This window comes from Sminthopsis crassicaudata, chromosome 5 (assembly GCF_048593235.1).
Source record: "Sminthopsis crassicaudata isolate SCR6 chromosome 5, ASM4859323v1, whole genome shotgun sequence".
In the NCBI taxonomy this organism is placed as follows: Eukaryota; Metazoa; Chordata; class Mammalia; order Dasyuromorphia; family Dasyuridae; genus Sminthopsis; species Sminthopsis crassicaudata.
Window position 1 is genome coordinate 62996810 of NC_133621.1, and position 21417 is coordinate 63018226.

Here is a 21417-nt window from a genome sequence, read left to right on the forward strand (position 1 = left end):
TTCAATCTCACTCATGATCTTTTTAAATAAACTGAATAAAACTGCTTTCTTCAAAGTTAAAAATTATCTCATCATTGCTGAGTCTAATGGCCTTTTAAAAAATTATTTATTTACTTAAAGCTAAAGCAATTGGGGTTAACTGACTTGTCCAGAATCACACAACCAGGAAGTGTTAAGTGTCCAAGTTCAGATTTGAACTCTGGTTCTCCTGATTTCAGGACTGGTGCAATATTCATTGCACTACCTAGCTGCCCCACTAATGGCCTTTTAATGCATCCTCAGCTATTGTCAATCACTCTCTTCTTAATACCCTTTTTTTCTTTACTTTTCTATAAGTAGGTGGAACAGTGAATAAAGTACTAGGCCTAGGGTCCAAAAAAAAAAAAAAATTGAATTCAAATGCAACTTCAGACACTTAATAACTCTGTGGCCTTGGGCAAATCACTTAACCCTGTTTATATCAGCTTCCTCGTTTGTAAAATGAGCTAGAGAAGGAAATGGCAAAACTACTCCATTATCTTTGCCAAGAAAACCCCAAATAGGACATGACTGAAAATGACTGAACATCAAAAACAACAGCTCTCCATCCTGGCTCTCCCTCTCTCACTCTTCTAATTACTCCTTCTTATTCTCTTTGGCTGAATCTTTATCTGGAACATATCCCTCACTTGTGGGTATCCCCCAAGATCTGTCCTGGATCTTCTCCTCTTCTCTCTCTTTAGTGATTCAACTGATAATCTCAGTAGCTCTTGTAGATTCAATAGATTCATCTTTACTCTGATAATTCTCAAGTTTACTTATCCAACTTCTCTTGAGCTCCAGTCTCACATCTTCAACTGTCCATTGGAAGTTCCAATGGGATCTTAAATTCAACCTGCCCAAAACTGAACTCATCTTTCCTCCCACTGTTCCTTTTCCAAACTTTTTCAAGTCCTAGTGAAAATCCTTCTTTCTACAAGAAATTTTTCTTAAATCCCTTTAATACGAATACCTTTCTTCTGCTGATTAACTTCAATTTGTCCCACATATATGTTCTTGGCACATTGTGGGTTTTTTTTTTCACGTTGTCTTTCCCATTGAGAGCTTCTAAGGAGTAGGGGCTCTCTTTTGCCTTTCTTTATATACTAATACTTAGTATGGCGCCTGTCTCATACTCAATAAATGTTCCATAGCTACTAAGTATTTGAAGCCAGATTTGAAGCAGGTCTTCTTGACTGTAGAGCTGTTTGTTACTCTATCCACTGAACCACTTAGCTGCTGTTTGTAACCAAAATACATTGACAAGGTTTCTATGTTTTCTTACTCCTGGGTTCAACATGATGTATGAGTTACTTTTTAAATAAAATATTATTGTCTGGGTTTCACTCTTAAGGAATTTGGTATTTCCAAAAATTCTACCAAACTTCTACTTCGTGCTTAGGGCTAATGGCTAAGTTTAAACACCTACTGAGTGCTTGGGGCTAAGAACTAAGTTTAAGCACCTACTGAATGCTTAGGGCTAAGGTTAAGCACCTACTGAGTGCTTGGGGCTAAGTGTTAGGCATATTAATTTGTATTTATGTTGTCCATACAATTGCTCAGGTCTTATTCTTCAGTACCTCCTTGTAATATGTAAGTGACCTTGAACTCTTAAGATGATGGCAGTAGAGCCCAGGGTCTGACCATCCTACCAAACTGGGAAAGTTCTGAATCTAAGCCTAGTGTCTGATGAATCTTTCATTAATTGAAACTCCTAAAAGAATCTGTTTCTCGTGACAGTCCTTTTCGAGACTAAATCATCCTGCTTTGTTATCAGTGAGCTGACCACATCCAGGGTCATCTTTTTAGCATCTAAAACATTACTGTACTTCACCTCCAGAAGCACAAGCAGAGTTTCAGCTTGTTGTTTTTTTTATTCCTAATAATAAGTAAAATTTGTGCACTCTCAATAGATTGTATAAAGATTTGATAGGTGTGCACTGAGCAAGCCCAGTCCTGAGCAAGATGGTAAAGTTGATGACATTTATTCATGGTGTCCTCCCACTTCTGGAGTCCAAGGACTTTGATTTAAATCCTCTTAACACTGACTGTGTCAAATTGGGCAAGTTATTTAACCTACCTGGGTGGCTGTCAGGTTCTTATCAATATAATGAGGGGACTGGACCGGATCAGGGACTCTTTATTTGAGGTCTGTGAATTTGTTTAAAAATATATATATTTCAGTAACACTATTTCAACATAGTTGGTTTCCTTTGTAATCCCATGTATTGTATTCATTTAAAAACATTATTCTGAGACAGATCTAGGAAAGGCCCCTCAGGTCTTTTCCTGTTCTGGACTTATTATGAGCTTAGCAGTTCCATCTGTTATATGACTAACCTGAAACACAAAACATGTCCTCCTGCTCGATGTTGCTCTCAGATACATGACTGAATAAACTCAACAAAGAATCAAGAGTGGGATGTGAGAGTATAGGATTGGGTCTATGACATAAGGTCAGTTCTGGGATCAATTTCCGAGGGGGGAGAGTTCAGCAGCCTTGACCCCCTAGGACTGCAGCAATGGTAAGTATAACAGACTTCACAGGATAGAAAGGCTTTAAGACAGGTACCCAGCTGTATTTAATGCTATGTGCTGATGCCCTTGTCTCAGCTGATTCCCTGGAAACCAATTTTTCTAAATCTGAGATTAATTCAGCATTATGCACCATTACTCTCAGATTACTCAAGCAAAACCAGCCCCAATAAACCATAATTAAATCCACACATTGTCTCATGCACATCAGACCAAGTAAACCAGTTAATTTGCATATAGATTACCTTGCTATTTGCCCCCTTGGAAGGGTTTCTCATCACTAACTAAACCTGAGCTTTGATGTCAAATAGTTCTGACATTGTGTAGCATGTATACACCTAGCCTCCTGTCAAAGACATGCTGTCTGTGTAATGATGTCAAAAACAGAGGGAAATACTTCAAAAAGATCAACTGAGCCTTTCCATTCAAGGGGAAGCAGTCTGGGGGAGTCAGCCCTTGACTGCACCCTACACTTGCCCAGCTCCTTAGGGCAACTGAGACCATTAGGACTTTTGACCCCTTGCAATGAGCCTCACAGAATGCAGCTGGGGCTTCATGGCTGTTGTTCATTTGATTAAGAAGTGTGCTTCCATGCTCATCCCCTATTGCTGATCACCGATGGGTACAGGAGAATAATGCAGCCAGAAGAGGACCGGAATAGCCCCTTTGTCACTTCTTCCCTTTATGTCCTTGAGACTGTCTGCTGTCTCTCACAAGGAGCATAGGTTATAAATTTAGACGTGGAAGGAGCCTGAGAGGCCCTTTTCTTTACACCATCTCACAATTCTATTGCATTATTTAGAGTACATTCCCAGGGTTGACCCACCACTGAGTCTTTCCAAATTTAAGAAAAATGATCAAAACAGAAAAAGAAAAAAACTTTAAGGGACTTCAAGTGGACCCAAAATGGAAACCCTTTAAAAGAATGAGGGAATGGGACAAAAATCTTTCATTAAAAAAACAACAATGAAATGTGAGCCTATAGATTTAGTCCAAAGCATCAATTTTATTGGAAACAGAAATTTATTAGAATGCAGAGAAAATCACAACTCTTTTTACAAAAAAGCAAACAAATTTCCAAGTTGTCACTCAATGTGGTTCATAAAAAGGGTGATGATAAGAAAATAAATTATAGGATCATAGATTTAGAAGACCCTTGAGTTCATGTAGACTAGACATGTCATTGTTCAAACAAAAAAGTTGGGTGAAAACAAGGGACTGGCCCCAGCTCCCCTAAGCCCTTAAAGGGGCAGATCTGGGTTGTATACCCACGTTCTCCAGTTACAGATCGAATTCTCTTCTCATTATAATAGTCTTCGGGTCTAGATGAAAATGAAAATCTGCCCTTTTTTCAGCAGAGTTCTGAGTCTTATCATCAGAAAGCCAGTTGCTAATTTGAGAACAATCAATGAGTTGTTCCTTTTCATTCCTCCTTCTCTCTTTCCAGAGTTTGGTTTGGTTTTAGGTTCAGCTTCTGCTTTCCCAACCACCCAACCTCACTCGCCCTCTCCCATGTGGCCTAGTTTCTTCTGCAATAATGTGGGGAAATCATATTAATTTCCTTACTCAGAGGTTTAGTTATAGTTTAGAGAACTTAATTTGTTTACCAACACCCTGGTGCTTTCTCCCCCATCTTGTTCAGCCTTCCATGAAACCTTATCTGGAATTGTGACCACATTTTAATTATATTTACTTAATGCAGCAATGCATGGATGCGCAAACATTCCAGAAAGAGTGTGGTAGAGTTCAGAAGTACTGATCTAAGAAGTCAGAGGATTTAAGCTCAAGGCCCAGATCTATTGGCTTTACTGCCTGCCTGAAATTGAGCAAGGTTCTTTCTTCATCTGTATAAAAGAGCTGGACATAGTATACTGATTAAGAGGGCTAGACCTCAGTTTAATCTTCCCTTTGATAAACTTTGAGAGACATTATAGAGTAGTGAATAAAGAGAGGGCCTTAGAGACAAGAATACTCAGATTCAAGACTTGACCCTGTAACATACTGGCTGGAGTATTCATCATCTCACTTGGCAGTTTTCTAAGACTAAACATATCAAAAAAAAAAAAAAAAAAAAAAGGTGTTTTTTATCTGTCCTATTAGAAGTAGAGTTTTCTATCTATACAAATGAAAGTGCAGATCCAGTTCTCATTTCTAATTGAAGGAATTTACAGCTCCTTAATAATCCATTTGTACAACAGATTAGATTAGCACATTAGTATTGAGCCTAGTCTATGGTGAGTAATGAATTTTAAAAAGCCTTCTTATTCATTCATTCTGCTGTAGATCCGTAATTTCATCAATTTATATGGATCCTACATTGCTTCCATTGTAAAAGAAAAATACTATAGACAGCTGTGACATGAGATGGAGAAAGTAAGAAGGACCTACAGCCAAGGACTCTCCCTAACTTTGTAATCCTAGAAAAGTCTTGGAGTGGCCTAGTGTCCCAGCAAGTTTCAAACTTTAAGTAACACAATAGTTTTACATGTTATTTCCTCCATTGGATTGTAAGCTCCTTGAGGGCAGGAACTCTTTTGCTTCTTTTTGTATCTCCAGCATTTAGCATGATGTCTGGCACATAGTAGGCATTTAATGTTTATTGACTGATTGATTGGTAATTGTCAGGTTGCATTAGTAAAGGGAATTTTCATTTTGGGAGTTCCTTAAACCAATTAAGTCGAAGGTCAAGAGGGAAAATCATACTTTTTTTTAAAGCTTTCCTTTTAAATTCTAGAGTGTATATTTCATTTGGGGCTTTTAGCAGCCTCGTGTAATTTCTTAAGGGAAAATTAATTTTTGTTTTAGTTTTAATACTTTCAAAATATTACTTAGTCCCTGTCTATTGTGAAAGAAGACTCAGAACAAAAGGGGGAAACCACAAGAAACAAAAACAAAAGTGAAAATAGTGTGCTTCAATCCGCATTCAGACTCCATAGTTCACTCTGGATGTGGATAGCATTTTCCATCCTGAGTCTTTTGGAATTGTCTCAGATTATTGTATAGATGAAAAGAGCAAAGTCTATCAAAGTTGATCTTTGTGCAACATTGCTGTTGTTGTGTGCAACGATCTCCTGGTTCTGCTCACTTCACTCAGCCTCAGTTCATGTAAGTCAGAACAGAATTTTCTGAAATTCACCCGCTCAGCATTTCCTATAGCACATTAGTATTCCATTACAGTCATAGCACAATTTGCTCAAGCTTTTTTTTTAAACTGTGTAATTTAGATAGACTTTTTTAACAGTTGAGTATCTGTACTTGAATTTTTGCAAGAACAAGCTTACAACATTTATTCCTCTCCTCCATTTCTGACCTTCTGGTCCTTGAATGCTACCTGCCAATTACAAAAATATACAAAGTCCCCTGTTAGGAAGGGAATAAGCACTTATATAATGCCTTCTTGTGCCAGGCACTCTGCTGAGCTATTATTTGATCCTCACAATCCTGAGAAGGTAGGTGCAATTATGATCCCCATTTTACAGTTGGAGAAACTGAGGCAGAGGTTCATTGACTTGCTCAGGGTCACACAGATAGGAAGGGTCTGAGGCCCAGTTTGAACTCAGATCTTCTTGAGTATCATAAAATAAAATACGCTCTGTTTCCCTAGAGGGGTTAAAAATGTTAAAGAAATGGTAGGAAAGTCCTAAAGGGTCAAAGGAAAATTTCATTTACAGTGTATGAATTGAACTGAAAAGAAATCTGAGCAAAAATGTAATTCCAGTTCACGACTGTCTGGGGTTTATATTTTCTTTGTGTGTGCTTTCCCCTTTTCATTAATGGAGGAAACAGTGCTGGTATTGGTGGATTTGATAAAGGAAGGAAACATTTTGATTAGCCTTCCCACTCCCCAACCCCTTAGAGCCCTTAGCAAAGGCAGCCTGCAGTTTAAACCCTTTAGTTTATTTAATCATGGCTTCCATTTTAATGGCCTTTCAGAGAGGAGAGTGTTTAGGGTAACACTAGCCAAGGGGGAAAAAAAAAAAAAAGACTGACATACAAGATGATGGTCCCATCATAGGGACATGGGGAAGTCAATGAATCAATTATCCTAAGGCATCTGATGCCATCTGCTGGAATCAAAGGAAAACTACAAAAAAAGGGAAATTCTCTACATTTCAGAAACCACTGGGCTTTTTGCCTGATAATTGGCTATATTTTAACCAGAAAAAAAGGGAATCCAGCATCGAGATGGGCGCTCCTAGTCTAAAGCAACACCTGCCTAGAGCAAGGTTGTCCCACTGAGTCAGTTCTGTTAGAATTCTTAAGGCAGGGCCCCCAAATGTATGTGGTGCTGGGAATGGGGGTTGCCTGAGATCAGATATTATCTCAGGTACTAGTCATGTGACCCTCCTCAGGTCACTTACCTGTCTGCCCCAGTTTCTTTAATTATAAAATGGGGATGCTGTGAGAATCAAATGAAATATTTGTAAAACTAAGTACAGTTGTAGTAGGTACTTGGTAGTAGGTACTTAATAAATGTTTGTTCCTGCTCCCCCCTCCAAAAGTATAGAAGTAGCTAACTTTAAAAAGACAGCATGTACCAGAAGAACTAAGACTAAGTTCATATCTCACTTCTGATATTCACTTCCTGTAGGAGCATGGGCAATCATTTTAACTTCCTACCTCTATTTCTTTATCAGTAGAATGGGCAGACGAGAAGCTTCTGAGTGCCCTCTCAGTTTTAATTTATAGTCATCTTAAATAAAGGTAACACTACTAGTCTGCTCACAAAGAAACTTTTTTAGAAAGGGAAAGGATCTACTTGTACAAAAGTATTCATAGCAACTCTTTTCTGGTAACAAAGAATTGAACATTGCCCATCAGTTGGGGAATGACTGAACAAATTGTGGTATATGATTATGGTGGAATACTTGTGCTATCAGAAATGATGAGCAGGTTGCTTTCAGAGAAACCTGGAAAGACTTAGGGGAACTGATACAAAGTGAAGGGGACAGAACTGATACACTGTATATGTAATGTACACAGTAACAGCAATTGTGAATGACTTAGCTCTTCTCACCAATATAAATGATCCAAGACAATTCCAAAAGACTCATGATGAAAAATACTATCCACATCCAGAGAAAGAACTATGGAATCTGAATTCAGATCAAAGCATACTATTATACTATTTTTTCATTCTATTTTTTGTGGGAGTTTTTTAATGTGTTTTCCTTTATAACGTGACTAATATGCAAAGTATTTTGCAGGATCACACCCATATAATCTCTATGAAATTACTATCTCAGAGCCTAAGGAGATTAAAAAAAAAAAAGAAAAGAGAATTTGAAACTCAAAATTTTGTTAAATGAATGTTAAAAATTATCTTTACATGTAATTAGGAAAAATAAAGTATTATTTTTAAAAAGAAAGATAATTCATATTTATATAGCATTTACAAAGCAGTCTATACACATTAGGATATTTAAGCTTCAGGACTACTATATGAGGAAAGTGATACAGATATTATCATCTCCGTATTTCAAATAATCCATCTCAATTTCAAAAACGTTTTATGACTTGCCCAAGGGGACAGGAATATCTGAAGTGGAAGCAAGAGTGTATTGATAAATGTTTAACAACCATCTCTTTGGATGAGGGGAATGGGAAAATATATGCATGAAATTTAAGTTTAATCTTCATTATTAACACTTCTTTTAAAAATAAAAGTCTAAATATTCAACAAAATAACAAATCAAAGCTCTGATCTTTAACAATGTCAAGTATCAGGCAACACCCTGATTTTCTAGAGCTTAGCAAACATCAGTCATTTGCAGGCACCCTCTGGAATGATCTCACCCTCCGGCAAAATCACATAATCATTGTATTACTTTGACCACAAGTGTACTCTAAGTTAGGACACGCTTAGATGAGTACTTATGTTCCCAAGTACACCCAAGTCCTGCTATGAATCAAACTTGTCTCATTGTTGCTCCAACCCCTCATGGTCTAAGTATCAGAATTTAGCCATACCAAGGCAGGTGTTGCCCCCACTATGGGCAGAGCCCCAGCACATGTGTCTATTTTGCTTTCTTGCTTGCAAGCCTTTTCCCTCACTCTGAAATTAAACTTCTGTTTGATTCCTGACTCTCCAGTTATATATGACACAAGTTAGAGACTTATTAGGTCCAGTTGAAACCTTTTTGGGTTGGTTTTTTTTGCCAATTTCAGTACTGGGCCTGGAGTCAGGAAGACTCACCTTCCTCAGATCAAAGCTAGTCTCAGACACTACCAGTGTGATCCTGGGCAAGTCACGTGATCCAGGGCAAGTCACGTAACCCTATTTGCCTCAGTTTATTCATCTGTAAAATGAGAAGAAGAAGAAAATGGCAAATCACTTTAGTATCTCTGCCAAGAAAACCCCAAATGGGATCACAAAGAGTCAGGCGTGACTGAAACGAGTGAACAACAAAAATTTCCAGGCTACAAATGCTCATGCTGAAAATTTAACAATTAATATATACAATTAAATAATTAATTATAAAATTGTTATAATTATATATTTATAATCATACATTTTAATAAATAATAACTAAACAATTAATACATAAAAACTTAAACCATAATTAACAATTAAACCAAACAATTAATCCGGCTCCAGTACACCCTGGTTGGGATTCTTTGAGCCATTGCTAGGACTGATATGTCAGGTCTAAAATTGCAAGAACAGGATTTCTAAAAATTGTTTCAGGAAGCCCAAGCAAAGGTTTTTAACAAAGATCAGCCACAGGTTTTTTGGTGGGATCATTAACATCTAGAATTCTGACACACGTATTGTGTACATACACTGATAATTATAAGCTGAGTGTATTAAAAGGCCAATACATTAGCTCAGCCCTTTTACTACTGAAGGCGTGTCTCCAACTCCCTTTCTCACATTCAGTCTCCAAAGGACCCTTGCTCCAGTAGATCTACCATCTTTCTTCTAGATCAGCTTGACCACCACCTTACCCAAGGGACTAATGCCTAAATCAGACTCTTCCTTCCCATTTCTGACTCCTGACATCTATAAGGAATCTTTCTCTGTATATCATTTGTTTGTCCATATTTGCTTGCTGGCTAGATCTCTCCAATAGATTATGCGATTTTTGAGTGTGGGGACTATCTTTTGCTTCTCCTTATATCTCCAGTGCTCAGCACAGTGCCTGGCACAAAGTAGATGCTTAGTCAGTGGTTTTTTGGTTTTTTTTACTCCACTGGTAAAGGAAAAAGTTTAACAAAAAGTATAGTTCTCTAAACCATAATGGGACACTTTTAAATGTTTCTAAACAGGAGTTATTGATATATTGATAAATGTATTCCACTCTAATTGGTTTCCTTTGTGATCTTATGTATTTTATTTTATGAATTTAAAAGCATAATCCTGAGGAGTCCAAAGGTTATACCATATTGCCAGAGGGGAACATGACTCCAAAAAGGTTATGATTTTAGTTTAACTTAATTAGGAGGAAGGAAATAGGAAAATGGGGCAGGAACCCTCAGAAAATCAAGTGTTTGTGGTTCACAATTTTTTGTATATATTATAACACATCTTCACCAATTTACTCACTAATTTACAAGGCACAAAGAAGTTGCAATCTATGTGGGTGACAAGAATACCCACATCATTGAAACACTGAATTTTTTTAAGTATTGACACCTTTCAAATATAGCAAGAGTAGGGATGGTCAGGAGTTCTGTAGCACACAGACCAGCCTCTTCAACTTTGAGTACTTACTTTTGGGGAAAACTTGTGCATGACAGTGGGTTGGGATTATTCAATCAGATTGAGCCTCAGGATTATCATCTCCCTTTCTGCCAACTTCCTGATTGCCCCAAACAGGACTGCTAGTTAACTGAAAATCTTAGGCTTGTTCAGTGGTGGATATAGCTGACATATCACTGTTGCCTTAGATGATAACCATACTTATATATTTCACTCCATAACATGATGAGTTCTCTTAGGGCAGAGAGTTTTTGCCTTCCAATTCTTGACTACTGTAGAAGACCTAATATAGTGCTACACAATCACCTTTAAATGTCATTTGATAACAGTAGAAATGGCATAGAACGTAATCTAATAATGGAGGCAAAAATTATCTTTTTTGTGGAGCGATGCGGTGGTACAGTGGAATGAGTGTTAGATTTAAAGTCAGGAAGACCTGAGTTTGAATGTAACTTTACATACTCACTAGTTTTGTGACTCCAGGTTAATCAATTAAATTCCCTCAATCTAAGTTTACTCTGCTGTAAAATGGGTCTCACAAGGTTGTTGCAAGAATCAAATGAAATAATATTTAAAGTGCTATATAAATGAAAAACTATCGATATTCTTATTGAAGTTTCAAAAATCTCGTGACATATCACATAATGGTTAGTTTCATCCATATTTAATTTGTTTTTTAAATCCCTCTGAAGCTTCATACCAAAAAAATTTATGTGGATGGTAACATTTACTGACAAAGAAGTGTTTGCAAAGCAAAGAGTATAAACGTGACTTGTTAAATCTATAACTTACTTATTTCAGCACCCCCAGATTCAGAAGGAATCACAATATATCAAGTATCTATGCTGTGATGATGCAAGAACTCTAAATCAATGGATCACTGGAATAAGAATTGCCAAGGTGAGAATCTTTCTGTTTTGACTCTATACAAATTATTTATCTGGTCTCTTTCCTTGTATCAAGCTTAGACAGTGGACAATGCGGCTTGGTCTTGGATTTAAGCTCCAAATGACTTTGATTTGTTGACTAGTTAACATCTAAGAAGTGATAGAAACATATTTGCATTTCCAATAAGCTGGAAATAGGGATTTTCTTACATAAGCCCCCAGAAGACCTTTGCTCAGCATGTTGTAATCATAGAATAGCAGAACTATTAGCTAACAGCCTGACAGCAAGAGAGGAAACAAGAAAAACTTCTGTGTCCTGTGTAGATTTATTCCTTTCCTTGTAGATAACTTTCCTATATGAACTAGTAAGTAATTTTTTAAAAATCACCTTCGGAATTAAATGGATGATCAGGTTGCAAATATTTCAATCAAAAAAATGAGTATTTGATTATGAAGAATATACTTGCCTGATAAATTTAGCCCAACATTGTATTGTGGGTTGTGTTTTTTCTCTCTAGTATGGAAAGATCCTCTATGACAACTATCAAAAGGCAGTGGCAAGAGCTGGACTTGCCTCTCGGTGGTCTAACCTAGGGAAAGTGGAGCCAGCGGCTACGACTCAGACACCCTCCAAAGGTATGGAGAGAATGCTTTTATCACTCGCTTGGCTGGACTAAATGATCTTTATAATAGACTCCCAGCAGATCCTGCATTCTCAAGTCTTGTTTTGTAAAAAGATCTTAGCCAGTCTTAAGAATGAGATTCTGGTCTGATTTTTCTTGCGCAGCATGATAAATGTGGAGACATGTTTAGTAGAATTGCACATATTAACATATATTGGATTACTTGCTGTCTACAGTGGGGGGGGAGGAAGAGAAAAATAAAAAAACTATTATTAAACAAGAATGTGGATCTAAGAGATCCTACAGGGATACCTCTAAGTTTTATCTTTTCCTGTCTAGTAACAATTACTGCTACTATTCTTAGGTTCTTTCTAGGCCTGAAAATGAGATTTACTGGACAGGATGTTGGACCTGGAGTAAGGATCCTGGGCCTGAACCCCACCTTAGGCATTTATTAACTTTGCAAGCCTAAATTCAGTCTTTTAAACTCTTAGAGTTCTAGGCTAGTGGTGTTAAACTCAAATAAAAATAGAGGTCACTGTCCATACATAAGGATCCCTGCAGGCTACATAGTAACTTAGTTTTAAAATATAATGTTATTTTTGTTTTGTGGTATTTTTATTTTTTTTGTTAAATATTTTCCAATTACATTTTAATCCGTTTCAAGATGCCCTTTGAAATGTGGGCCAAACATCTGATACCTCTGCTGTAATCATTTGGTTCTCTAAGGCTATACATTGCAGAATAGTCGCTAATCTTCTTTAGCTTAAGGAAGTTTCCTCATTGGGAAGACAATGCCTATGCCCTTAAAATCACAGATCTGGCCCCAAAATAAGTGACCAGTTTCACCAGGTGGCTGTGATGAAATCACTCTGCAACCTGAAAGTGTAAGATTAAGTGAGCTTTTGTTCGGCCTTTCTGCCAGTTCTCAGACTGCTTACATCGTTCAGGAGCCAGTGACCCTCTGTCACTGTTCTCAGGCTCTTAATTAGAAAAACTGGGATCTCATTCTTATCTTAGAGCAGATCCTCTGCAAAGAACAGGATCACTACTGCTCAGTCACATGGGCCGGCTGCTAATCTGTAAGTAGTATATTATACAGATGCCATGTTTGAACACTGACATGGTCCATATAGTCAGTTAAGGAACCTAGTAACCCCATCCTTACACACACACACACACACACACACACACACACACACACACACACACACACACACACACACACACACATCATATATACAATAAATCAAAGAAAAAAAGACATAATTTAACAATTTAGGGGGGAATAATATTTATATCTGCTCTAAATTTTACAAAGCACTTTAGAGATATTATCTCCTATGATCCTCAAAACAAGTTGTAAAGCAAGTGTTATTATTATTCCCCCATTTAATAGAAGAGAAAACTGAGGTAAGGAGAGATAAATGCCTTGCCCAGCTAAGACTGCCGTCATGACACAAACAGAGAGATTAACTTTAGGTAATAATAGGGATAACTCTTCTCAATGTTTCCACACAGTGGTCAGTTCTGCAATTTTGACAAAATGGATTAAAGAGATATCTAAAATTAAGAATTTTTTCCTCATTCTGGCTCAGCCCTATTTGAAAGGTCAACAAGACACAAAATCCATTGATTTGGGGAGGCTCAAAACCTCCTGCCTGCTCTAGACCCCATCTTTTGGGCCCTGAGTGGTCCTTTCCCCAAAAACTCCTGCCTCTCTTGGGGTGGTCAGCTCCTGCTGATGGGTTTCCTCCCTGTATTGCTTGCAGCCTCACAAGCCTGCAGCCCCTTGCGTTAGTCTTCTTGGTTGCTCCCTACAAACACCCTGGAAGTTAAGCTAGGCTGTCACTCACAACTCTCCCCAACTGTTCAGGGAAGGAATTAGGGGATCAGAAGCTCTACTTGTCCAGATACATTTGTTTTCTCTCTGTTTAAGCACAAACAAAAGCCACCCCTGCCTATTAATAAAGTGCTGCAGGGAGACACTATAAAGAAGCTAAAATTTACTCTTCTTTTCCAAGAGCATTGTTACAAACCCCTCACTCTAATTAGCTGCTGCTTGTATTTTAAAACAGCACCAAACTTCCCACTATACACTGATCTGGCGGAAAGTGCCTGACCACAGAGGGATTTCATTGGGCAGCCTCAGTGAGAAGCAAGGCGGTGACAAAGCTTCCTGTTCTCTGTAGTCACTGAATAGCTTGCTGACATTGTGGTCACCAGCTCTCGGTTGTTCACCAACACATAACTGTAAAGTGTGTGTCTGTTTAAAACAACACGCGCTTGGATTTTGTCACCTTTCCTCCAATCAGCTCCTTCCATGCAAATCCAAAGCATAGCCCTCATGGGGCAACCTCAGAGGGAAGGAGAAAGCCAGGATCACAATGTCCTGAATGTTTCCCTCTTTATAACAACAAGGAGGAAAAAATACTAGCCTAAAGCATTCCATACAAGTGAAATCAGGCTCATATGCATTTCTTTAATAACCTTGAAGGGGGAAAGACCTAATATATGCAGCCTAGGGGAGTGAAGGGAAAGAGGGAGGATAGTGCATCCTCTGCCTCTCTGCCATATTCATTTGTGTACATTCTATCACCTTTGCCAGGAACTGAAGGCTTCTTGAGGAAGTCTTTTTCATGAAGATAACAATTCGTGGTGCAAAAGAGACCTGGATTTTGGCAGTACCAGCAGACAAAACCACAAGCTCTGGCAGGGTCTGCACAGCTAGCTGTCATGCAAAATGATTACATTTTATTACATTCTCATTACAAAATGAGAAGAAAGCAAAGTGTTATGGGAGTTTGAGAGGGGAGATTGCATTATAGACCAACAGAGAAGAAGAATCAAGGCAAACTTCCTGGGGTGGGTGGAGGTGACATTTGATTTGGCTTTAAAAGCTGCGTGAGACTTCAACAGGAAAGGAAGAGAAGATGACTTCAGTCATGGGGCACAGCATGAAGAAAGACACGAATGTGGGCTGTGACAGGATGAGGAATAGACCAGTTTGGCTGATGCAAAGAATACGTGGGATAGAACCATATGAAATGTGCCAATGGCCATTTAGGGAGATCTTGAATGCCAGGACAAGGAAGAGCTTCCTTGGTATGGAAGGAGTGATTAAAAGTTCACAAAGGAGTGAAATGGTCAAATATATGCAGTGGTAGGAAGGATGGATTAGAGGGGAGTGGGATATATAAAGTGAGAAATGAAAGAGTTCAAAGTGTTTTTGAGTATGGATAAATAGAAGAATTGCAATACCATGAAATAAGGACATCAGCAAAAGAAGCAGGTTGTAGAGGCCATAAGATGGGAGAGTCATAGAAGAAGAAGAGGATTTCAGGTTTATATATGTTGATTTTGAAATTCAAAAAGTAACTCAGGTTATATACATACATATATATAGTTATAGTTATATATGTCTCTAGAGCTTAGAAGAGAATTTGGGGTTAGATATACAGATTTGGGAGCAATCCATAAAAAAGGCATAAATTTAGAGCTAGGTCATTTGCTACAACTCCCTCCCTCCATTTAACAGATGAGGCAAATAAGGTTCAACAAGGTTAAGTGAGTTGTTTAAAGTCACCGGAGCCACTGTATTATGTTAAGGACCATGCTTAGGTGAAGAGGCAGGTCAGTTCTCCAAGAGCCTCCATAGCTGTGAATCATAAACTCGAAGGAGTTACAAAGCAGCCTTCGAAGATGTTCCTTGTGGATTGGGAATGAAATAAATTGGAGGCCGAGGGAAGAGGAGAGAGGTCAGACAATGCAATTGCCTCTTAGTCTCCTTGTATCATCATCATCATCCTCTCACATGAAGAGATCCATTCTGAGTTAGACTCCAGCAGCCACTGGCAGGTGGCTCCTGTATCACAACAGTTATTACACACAGTATGACAATGATAGTGAAAAGTCAACAAGTATTTATTATCTCCTATGTGCTAGGCAATTCTTTAAGCACTAGAGAATAAAGAAAACGACCCCAAAAAAAACACCTTTACTATCAAGGAGCTTACTGTCTAATGGGAGATAGCCTGCAAATGACTATGTACCAGCAGAATATTTACATGGCAAGTTGGAGATAATCTCAGAGAAAACACAGTAAGATTGAGGAAAACTGGGACGGCTTTTTTTTTAAGAAGATGGGACTTTGGTTGAAATTTAAAAGAAGCCAGAAAATATAGATGTGAATGGGGACAGTCTGTAAAATTGCCTGGAGTCAAGAGTTGAAGCATCTTGTTCAAGAACAATAAGGTGGCCAATACCACTGGTAGTTTAATGTTACGCTGCTGCAATAGTCAAGTTGTAACATGATGAGGGCCTGAACCAGCATGGTCATTGGCAAAGGAGAGAAGTGAATGGTTTTGTGAAAGGCTGCAAAAAGGTTAAGTAAAGTGAGGATTGAAAAAAGACAATTAGATGTAATAAAGAGATCATTGATAACTTTGGAAAGAGCAATTTCAATTGAATGATGACTTCAGAAATCAGATCAGATTGTAAAAAACATAATAGAAGGAAAGAACATGAAGGCCTTGATTGTAGATAATTTTTATGACTAAATGACATGAGGAGAGATGAAATGATGACTATCAGAAATGAATGTATTAAATGTCCATTTTTTAAGGCTGGAGAAGGCACAGGTGTGTTTATTGGTAGTAGAGACCAGTAGCCAGGGAGAAATTAAGCATGGAGATCATACTGTACAAGAAACTGAGACTTGGAGGAAAGAAGACTTGGATGGGGGATGGAGGAGAAGGGGACATTTGTCTTCTAATATTCCAATGATTCTTTTCTGAAATAAGATTTGTCCTTGTTTGCTTCAGACACCAGAATTGGGAGCAATGAATATAAATTGCAAAAAGGAAGGTTTTACTTCAGTGTAGGAGAATTCTGAGCATTGAAAACTATCTAAAAGATGAGTTGTGATGGGAAGCACTGGTTTCCTACTCAAAGTCTTCATGTGAAGGCTGAATGACTTCTTGTTGGGTTTCTTATGGAGGAAATTCTGGTTTAGGTATGGGCTGGATTCCTTGACTTCTAAGAATCTTTCCAACTCATGTTTTGTGATTCTGTAACCTCTGCCTCCCAATAAAGGAGAAAAGAAAAACATATTTTTTATTAAAAACAAAACAGTATTGAAAAAAATCTTAGTAATGCCTTCCTCAATTTAGGCTAACATTTTCCAGAAACAAATTTTTTGAACTTTGTATTAAGCAATTTCTAAGCCATTTCTAGTGTGGAGAGAGAGAGAGATGTCCAAATTGACATCGTTTTTCATCCCCTCAACATGATTCTCTATCCTAAGATTTGAGATAACATTTATAGAACTCTGGAACAAAGTAAAAAAAAAAAAATCAACAAGTTAAAATACAGATTGGGGTTAACATTCTAGAAATAGTCCCCACTCAGTTCTTTCCCGACCACCAGACCTGCTGTTAGTCCAGCCTTCATGGCCATCATTCTGAGGAGTAACCCCTGTGAAGGAAGGACCAGTCATCCCGAATGGCTGCCAACCAGCTGCCACACTTAGGTCAGTCCCAGCTGAAGCAGCAAGGTGCCCTCAAGGAGAGATTGAAGACAGCACGTGTTAGACAAGTTAAACTAGTGCCACCATTGTGGATATTATTGTGGAGTGTTGTAGATATTACTGTGGATAAGGGGCCAGTCAGGCCCACCAAACACCATACTTGGGGCAGACAAACCAGACTATCTGAAGCTGCAAGGCACCCCAAGAGAAAAGCAGCATTCACTAGGCAAACCAAACCACCATCATCTTGTTATATTGTCCTTTCATATCATGATGGACACAGCGCAGGCCCCTAAACCCAAGGGTCTGGAGCATAACAGTGGTACCAGTCAAGTATCCTCAGTCATTATCCTGGGAAGCAACTCCACTGGAGATACAGTCTGGCAGCTGATCCTGCAGGTGCTGTAACTCTGCCTAATAAAGAGCCAGAAAAGAAAGTTCTTGTCACGAAACTCACTATCAAGTGGTTCCAAATCAGAAACTGATGATTTTATCAGTGGAAATGACATTATATAACAGGTATTAACATTTGCTATGTGACCTCCTTGAGAGCAGGAACTGTCTGTTTTCCGTTTGTATCCCCAGAATTTAGCACAATGCTTTGTGTATAATAAGCACTTAGTAAATTATTTATTTGTTTATTCATTCCTGAATCATTCTCAAGGACTGAAAAAAAATTCTTCAAGTAATAAGCTTCTTAATATGAAATTTAAGTGCACATCATCACTCATTAATCATGAAATAATAAATCATAGGCAGAAGGATGATGATCCCAGCTAAGGTGAGAGTTAAATTTAGTTGGAAGGAAGATCTCAGCCTTTGTTCTTCCCACTTTCCCAAGGGAAAAGTCTGGAAAAGTTTTTTAGAATGGAGAAATATTATTTTTTCATATTTCTATAAAACTAAAAAAGGAGATTGTTTAAAAATATATTTCCACAAAAGAAGAATAAAGAGGACACAAATAGGATTTGCTTTCATAATTACAGGGTTTACCCAGTAGTCACCTGTGAATAATCAGAGCAAGTACCATTTATAATGGATGGTTAATGAAGCAAGGAACTAAGCAAGGATTCCTTTTCAAAGTTGACTGTACTCCAATTATAGAATCTCAGAGGTGGAAAGGACTCCATAGTCATATAGTCTAATTTCTACTTCACAAACTAACCCCCACTCCATCACAGCTAATAAATCAATCATTTAGCCTTTGCTATTTGTAGACAAGTCTGTAAGACAGAATTAAGAAAATATTTACAAAACTATGTCAGAAGGCAGTAGTAAAACATTTCTTCACAGCATCCATTGCAAATATATAGAAAAGACTATCCCTGAACTGAGTCTCTTTCACATCTACACAGCTCTTACAGCTAGGAAGATTTTCCTTATCTCAAGTCTAAATTTGCTTTTTTATATCGTTCACCCCTTCTTCCAGGTTTTGGCCACTGCAGGCAAATAGAACAAATCATGATGTCTCTCTTTAAGTACTTAAGAATTGGCCATTACTTCCACACATGCATTGCTAATTATATTTGAGGACTCAAGGAATATGAGATGTTTCTAAAAAAAAATTAGAGGAAGGAAAACCCATGAATTTTGAAATTATGTATTTATTAAGTACCTTCAATACTCTGGAAATAGTAAAGAAATAACTAGATTATTGATTTGAAAGCAAAAAAGAAAGCATAGAGTACTGAGTAGTTGCCAAATAAATCTCAAATCAACATGATTTCACATGATGATCTTCATGAAACCACTGAATTAAATCGTAAATATAGTGAAACCTGAATTAAATTCTCAATTAAAGTACAGTTTTAGGAGAATAAGACAAATAATAAATTTAGTTCATATCATTTTTTCTCCCAGTCACTTATAGGGGAATCTCAATAATCAGAATGAATTTCCTATAATCTATATATTTAATCATATAACCCAACAAAAAAAAATTTGAAGTCATTTTAAAATGACTCTTCAGTATCTTTATTGATTAAGGCACCAAAGTAAATTTATATATTTTAGATCTTTATTAAAAAAAGATTGAAACAGAAAAGATTTTCAGGTTGATAATGTTTTCAATGTAGTTCAAGCTTAATCTAAACTCATCATTCTCCAGATATTACAGTTAATTAATATTTACTTTTAAAAATTCATTTTTTAAAAATTTAATTTTGCTTCTTACAAAACACTGTTACAACCTCAATTTCTAAGGTAGATCTTCAGTATTGCATATTATTATCTGTGAATCTTTATTTAAAGTTCCTACATATGAACTATCTCATTTTCAGGTTATTTATATCCTCTAGCATCTTGAAAAGACATTGATTTTCCTCCTTTTTATTCATTTTTCCCTTTTTAGGACATACAGCAAGTACGATACAACCTAATGGACAGATTTGCCAGCCTACACCCTCTGTTAGTGGAATTTTCCAAGAGGCCCAAAGACATGTTGAAGCAACAAAGGTATAAGTTACTCCATTTAAATGAGTATTTACTTAATACATGAATATTTACTTAATATTTATAAAAAGTACTCTACCAAAACCCAGAAAATTAGTTTCTCCCAACAGAAATGCCACTTCAAAGCTTAAACATATATGCAGAATACCGGGTTAAAAGCTTTATTCTTTTATGATATGTATGGGGAATTACACCATGTGAAGATATCATTCCAGCTCCACAGGAAATGAATAAGGCAATCAGCAGCCTGCTACATGTACGAATGGGCCAGAAACAAATCAATTAGTCCAAATTTTGTCATAAGAGGTAGGCTAATTTGCAGAGACATGTTGCCCCATCTCTCTACATTTCAGGAATCATCACACCTATTTGATGTTGACATTTTCCTCATCCTAGAGGTGTGGTGTAGTATGTGTTTGTATCTTCAATTTTCCAAATTGCTCAGTGTTCATTTTCTCAGATTAATAAAATTATAATTTGTTCATTTTGAGAATATTTTAAACGTATTTTATATATACTGAGATTACTGTGGCAGACACTCAAAAGTAATGTAAACCCAAGGCTGTTACTACTATGTGACGATATTGTATTTTGAGGGATGGGGAAAACGGTATCTAAATATTTGTTGGGAAGCATTTGTTGTATCAAAACAAAATGTAACTAATTTTTTTTAATAAGATAAAATCAAGATAGTGGATCCCTGTGCTAAGTACTAATGGTACTAAGTATAAATGAAAGGTTCATTTTCCTATCAGATGGGCAGTTCTGAAGATGAAAACACTTTTTTTGTGGCCATTTAAAATATAATCCCATCCCTAATTCTGGCTATATATGAAGCAGATTTATCTCCCTGTTCAGAATGAGGCACAGGTGAGAGAATTTGGGTATTTCTACAAACCCATCACTACTTGGTAAAAAAAACTAACGAACCAAACAACAAACAAAAACAATTCAAATAGTATGTCCTGCAAACTATAGCCTCTTAAAAGAAATGTACCTTTTCAATAAAAAGCAGGGAAATTTAGGTCTGTATCTAAAAAGGCCTCAGAAACCATGTAACTTAACCCATATCTGGAATGGCCAATATTTATTTAGGCATTTAAAATGAACTAATATATTTTAAAAGATCTTAAGGAATATGGATTAAAATAAAAGTTTTAGTTTGATTCTGTTAAAAAGGACATTCATACTTAATCTGAACACATCATTCTCCAACATCCCATTTAATCAGTATGTGTTCAGAACTCAAAAATTGCAACCAAAAATGCTCGGTGAAATCCCTTTCTTGTAAATTTCCAAATGAGTGAAAACTAAAACACAAACTGTAGCATAGAGTACTTAAATCACTAAATTCACATCCATTTGGAAATTTTGGCAGGTTATGCATTTTCTCTCAAAATGTCAAACTGAACTATATATTAAGTTGTATAATATATACTCAATCAAAGCTAGTTTTTTCTAAAGCTTTCAAGATATGGAAACTGCCATTCACACTGAAACAGAAACTAGTATATTGTCAGGTAGCCCTGGGTAAGAACACTAATGCTATACACCTTGTAGAAGTTTGAAGATCTGTTTTTTTGACCCAGTTACAGGCAAAGAATTTTTGAAGAGTTATAAGAGATCAATGAACCTGAGCTATGAGCTTTGGAGAGAAAATTTGAGACTATTTTT

At 37.1% G+C, this 21417-nt stretch overlaps 1 protein-coding gene across 2 annotated transcripts in view; it reads left to right on the forward strand.

Annotated features, from left to right (window-relative positions):
• APBB1IP (amyloid beta precursor protein binding family B member 1 interacting protein) overlaps positions 1 to 21417 on the forward strand; it is a 114464-nt gene that overhangs the window by 85786 nt on the left and 7261 nt on the right. For both annotated transcript variants that reach the window (XM_074266971.1, XM_074266970.1), the window contains exons 11-13: positions 11057 to 11155; positions 11661 to 11778; positions 19643 to 19746. In XM_074266971.1, the coding sequence (XP_074123072.1) occupies positions 11057 to 11155; positions 11661 to 11778; positions 19643 to 19746 (321 nt within the window). The remainder of the gene's footprint in view (positions 1 to 11056; positions 11156 to 11660; positions 11779 to 19642; positions 19747 to 21417) is intronic.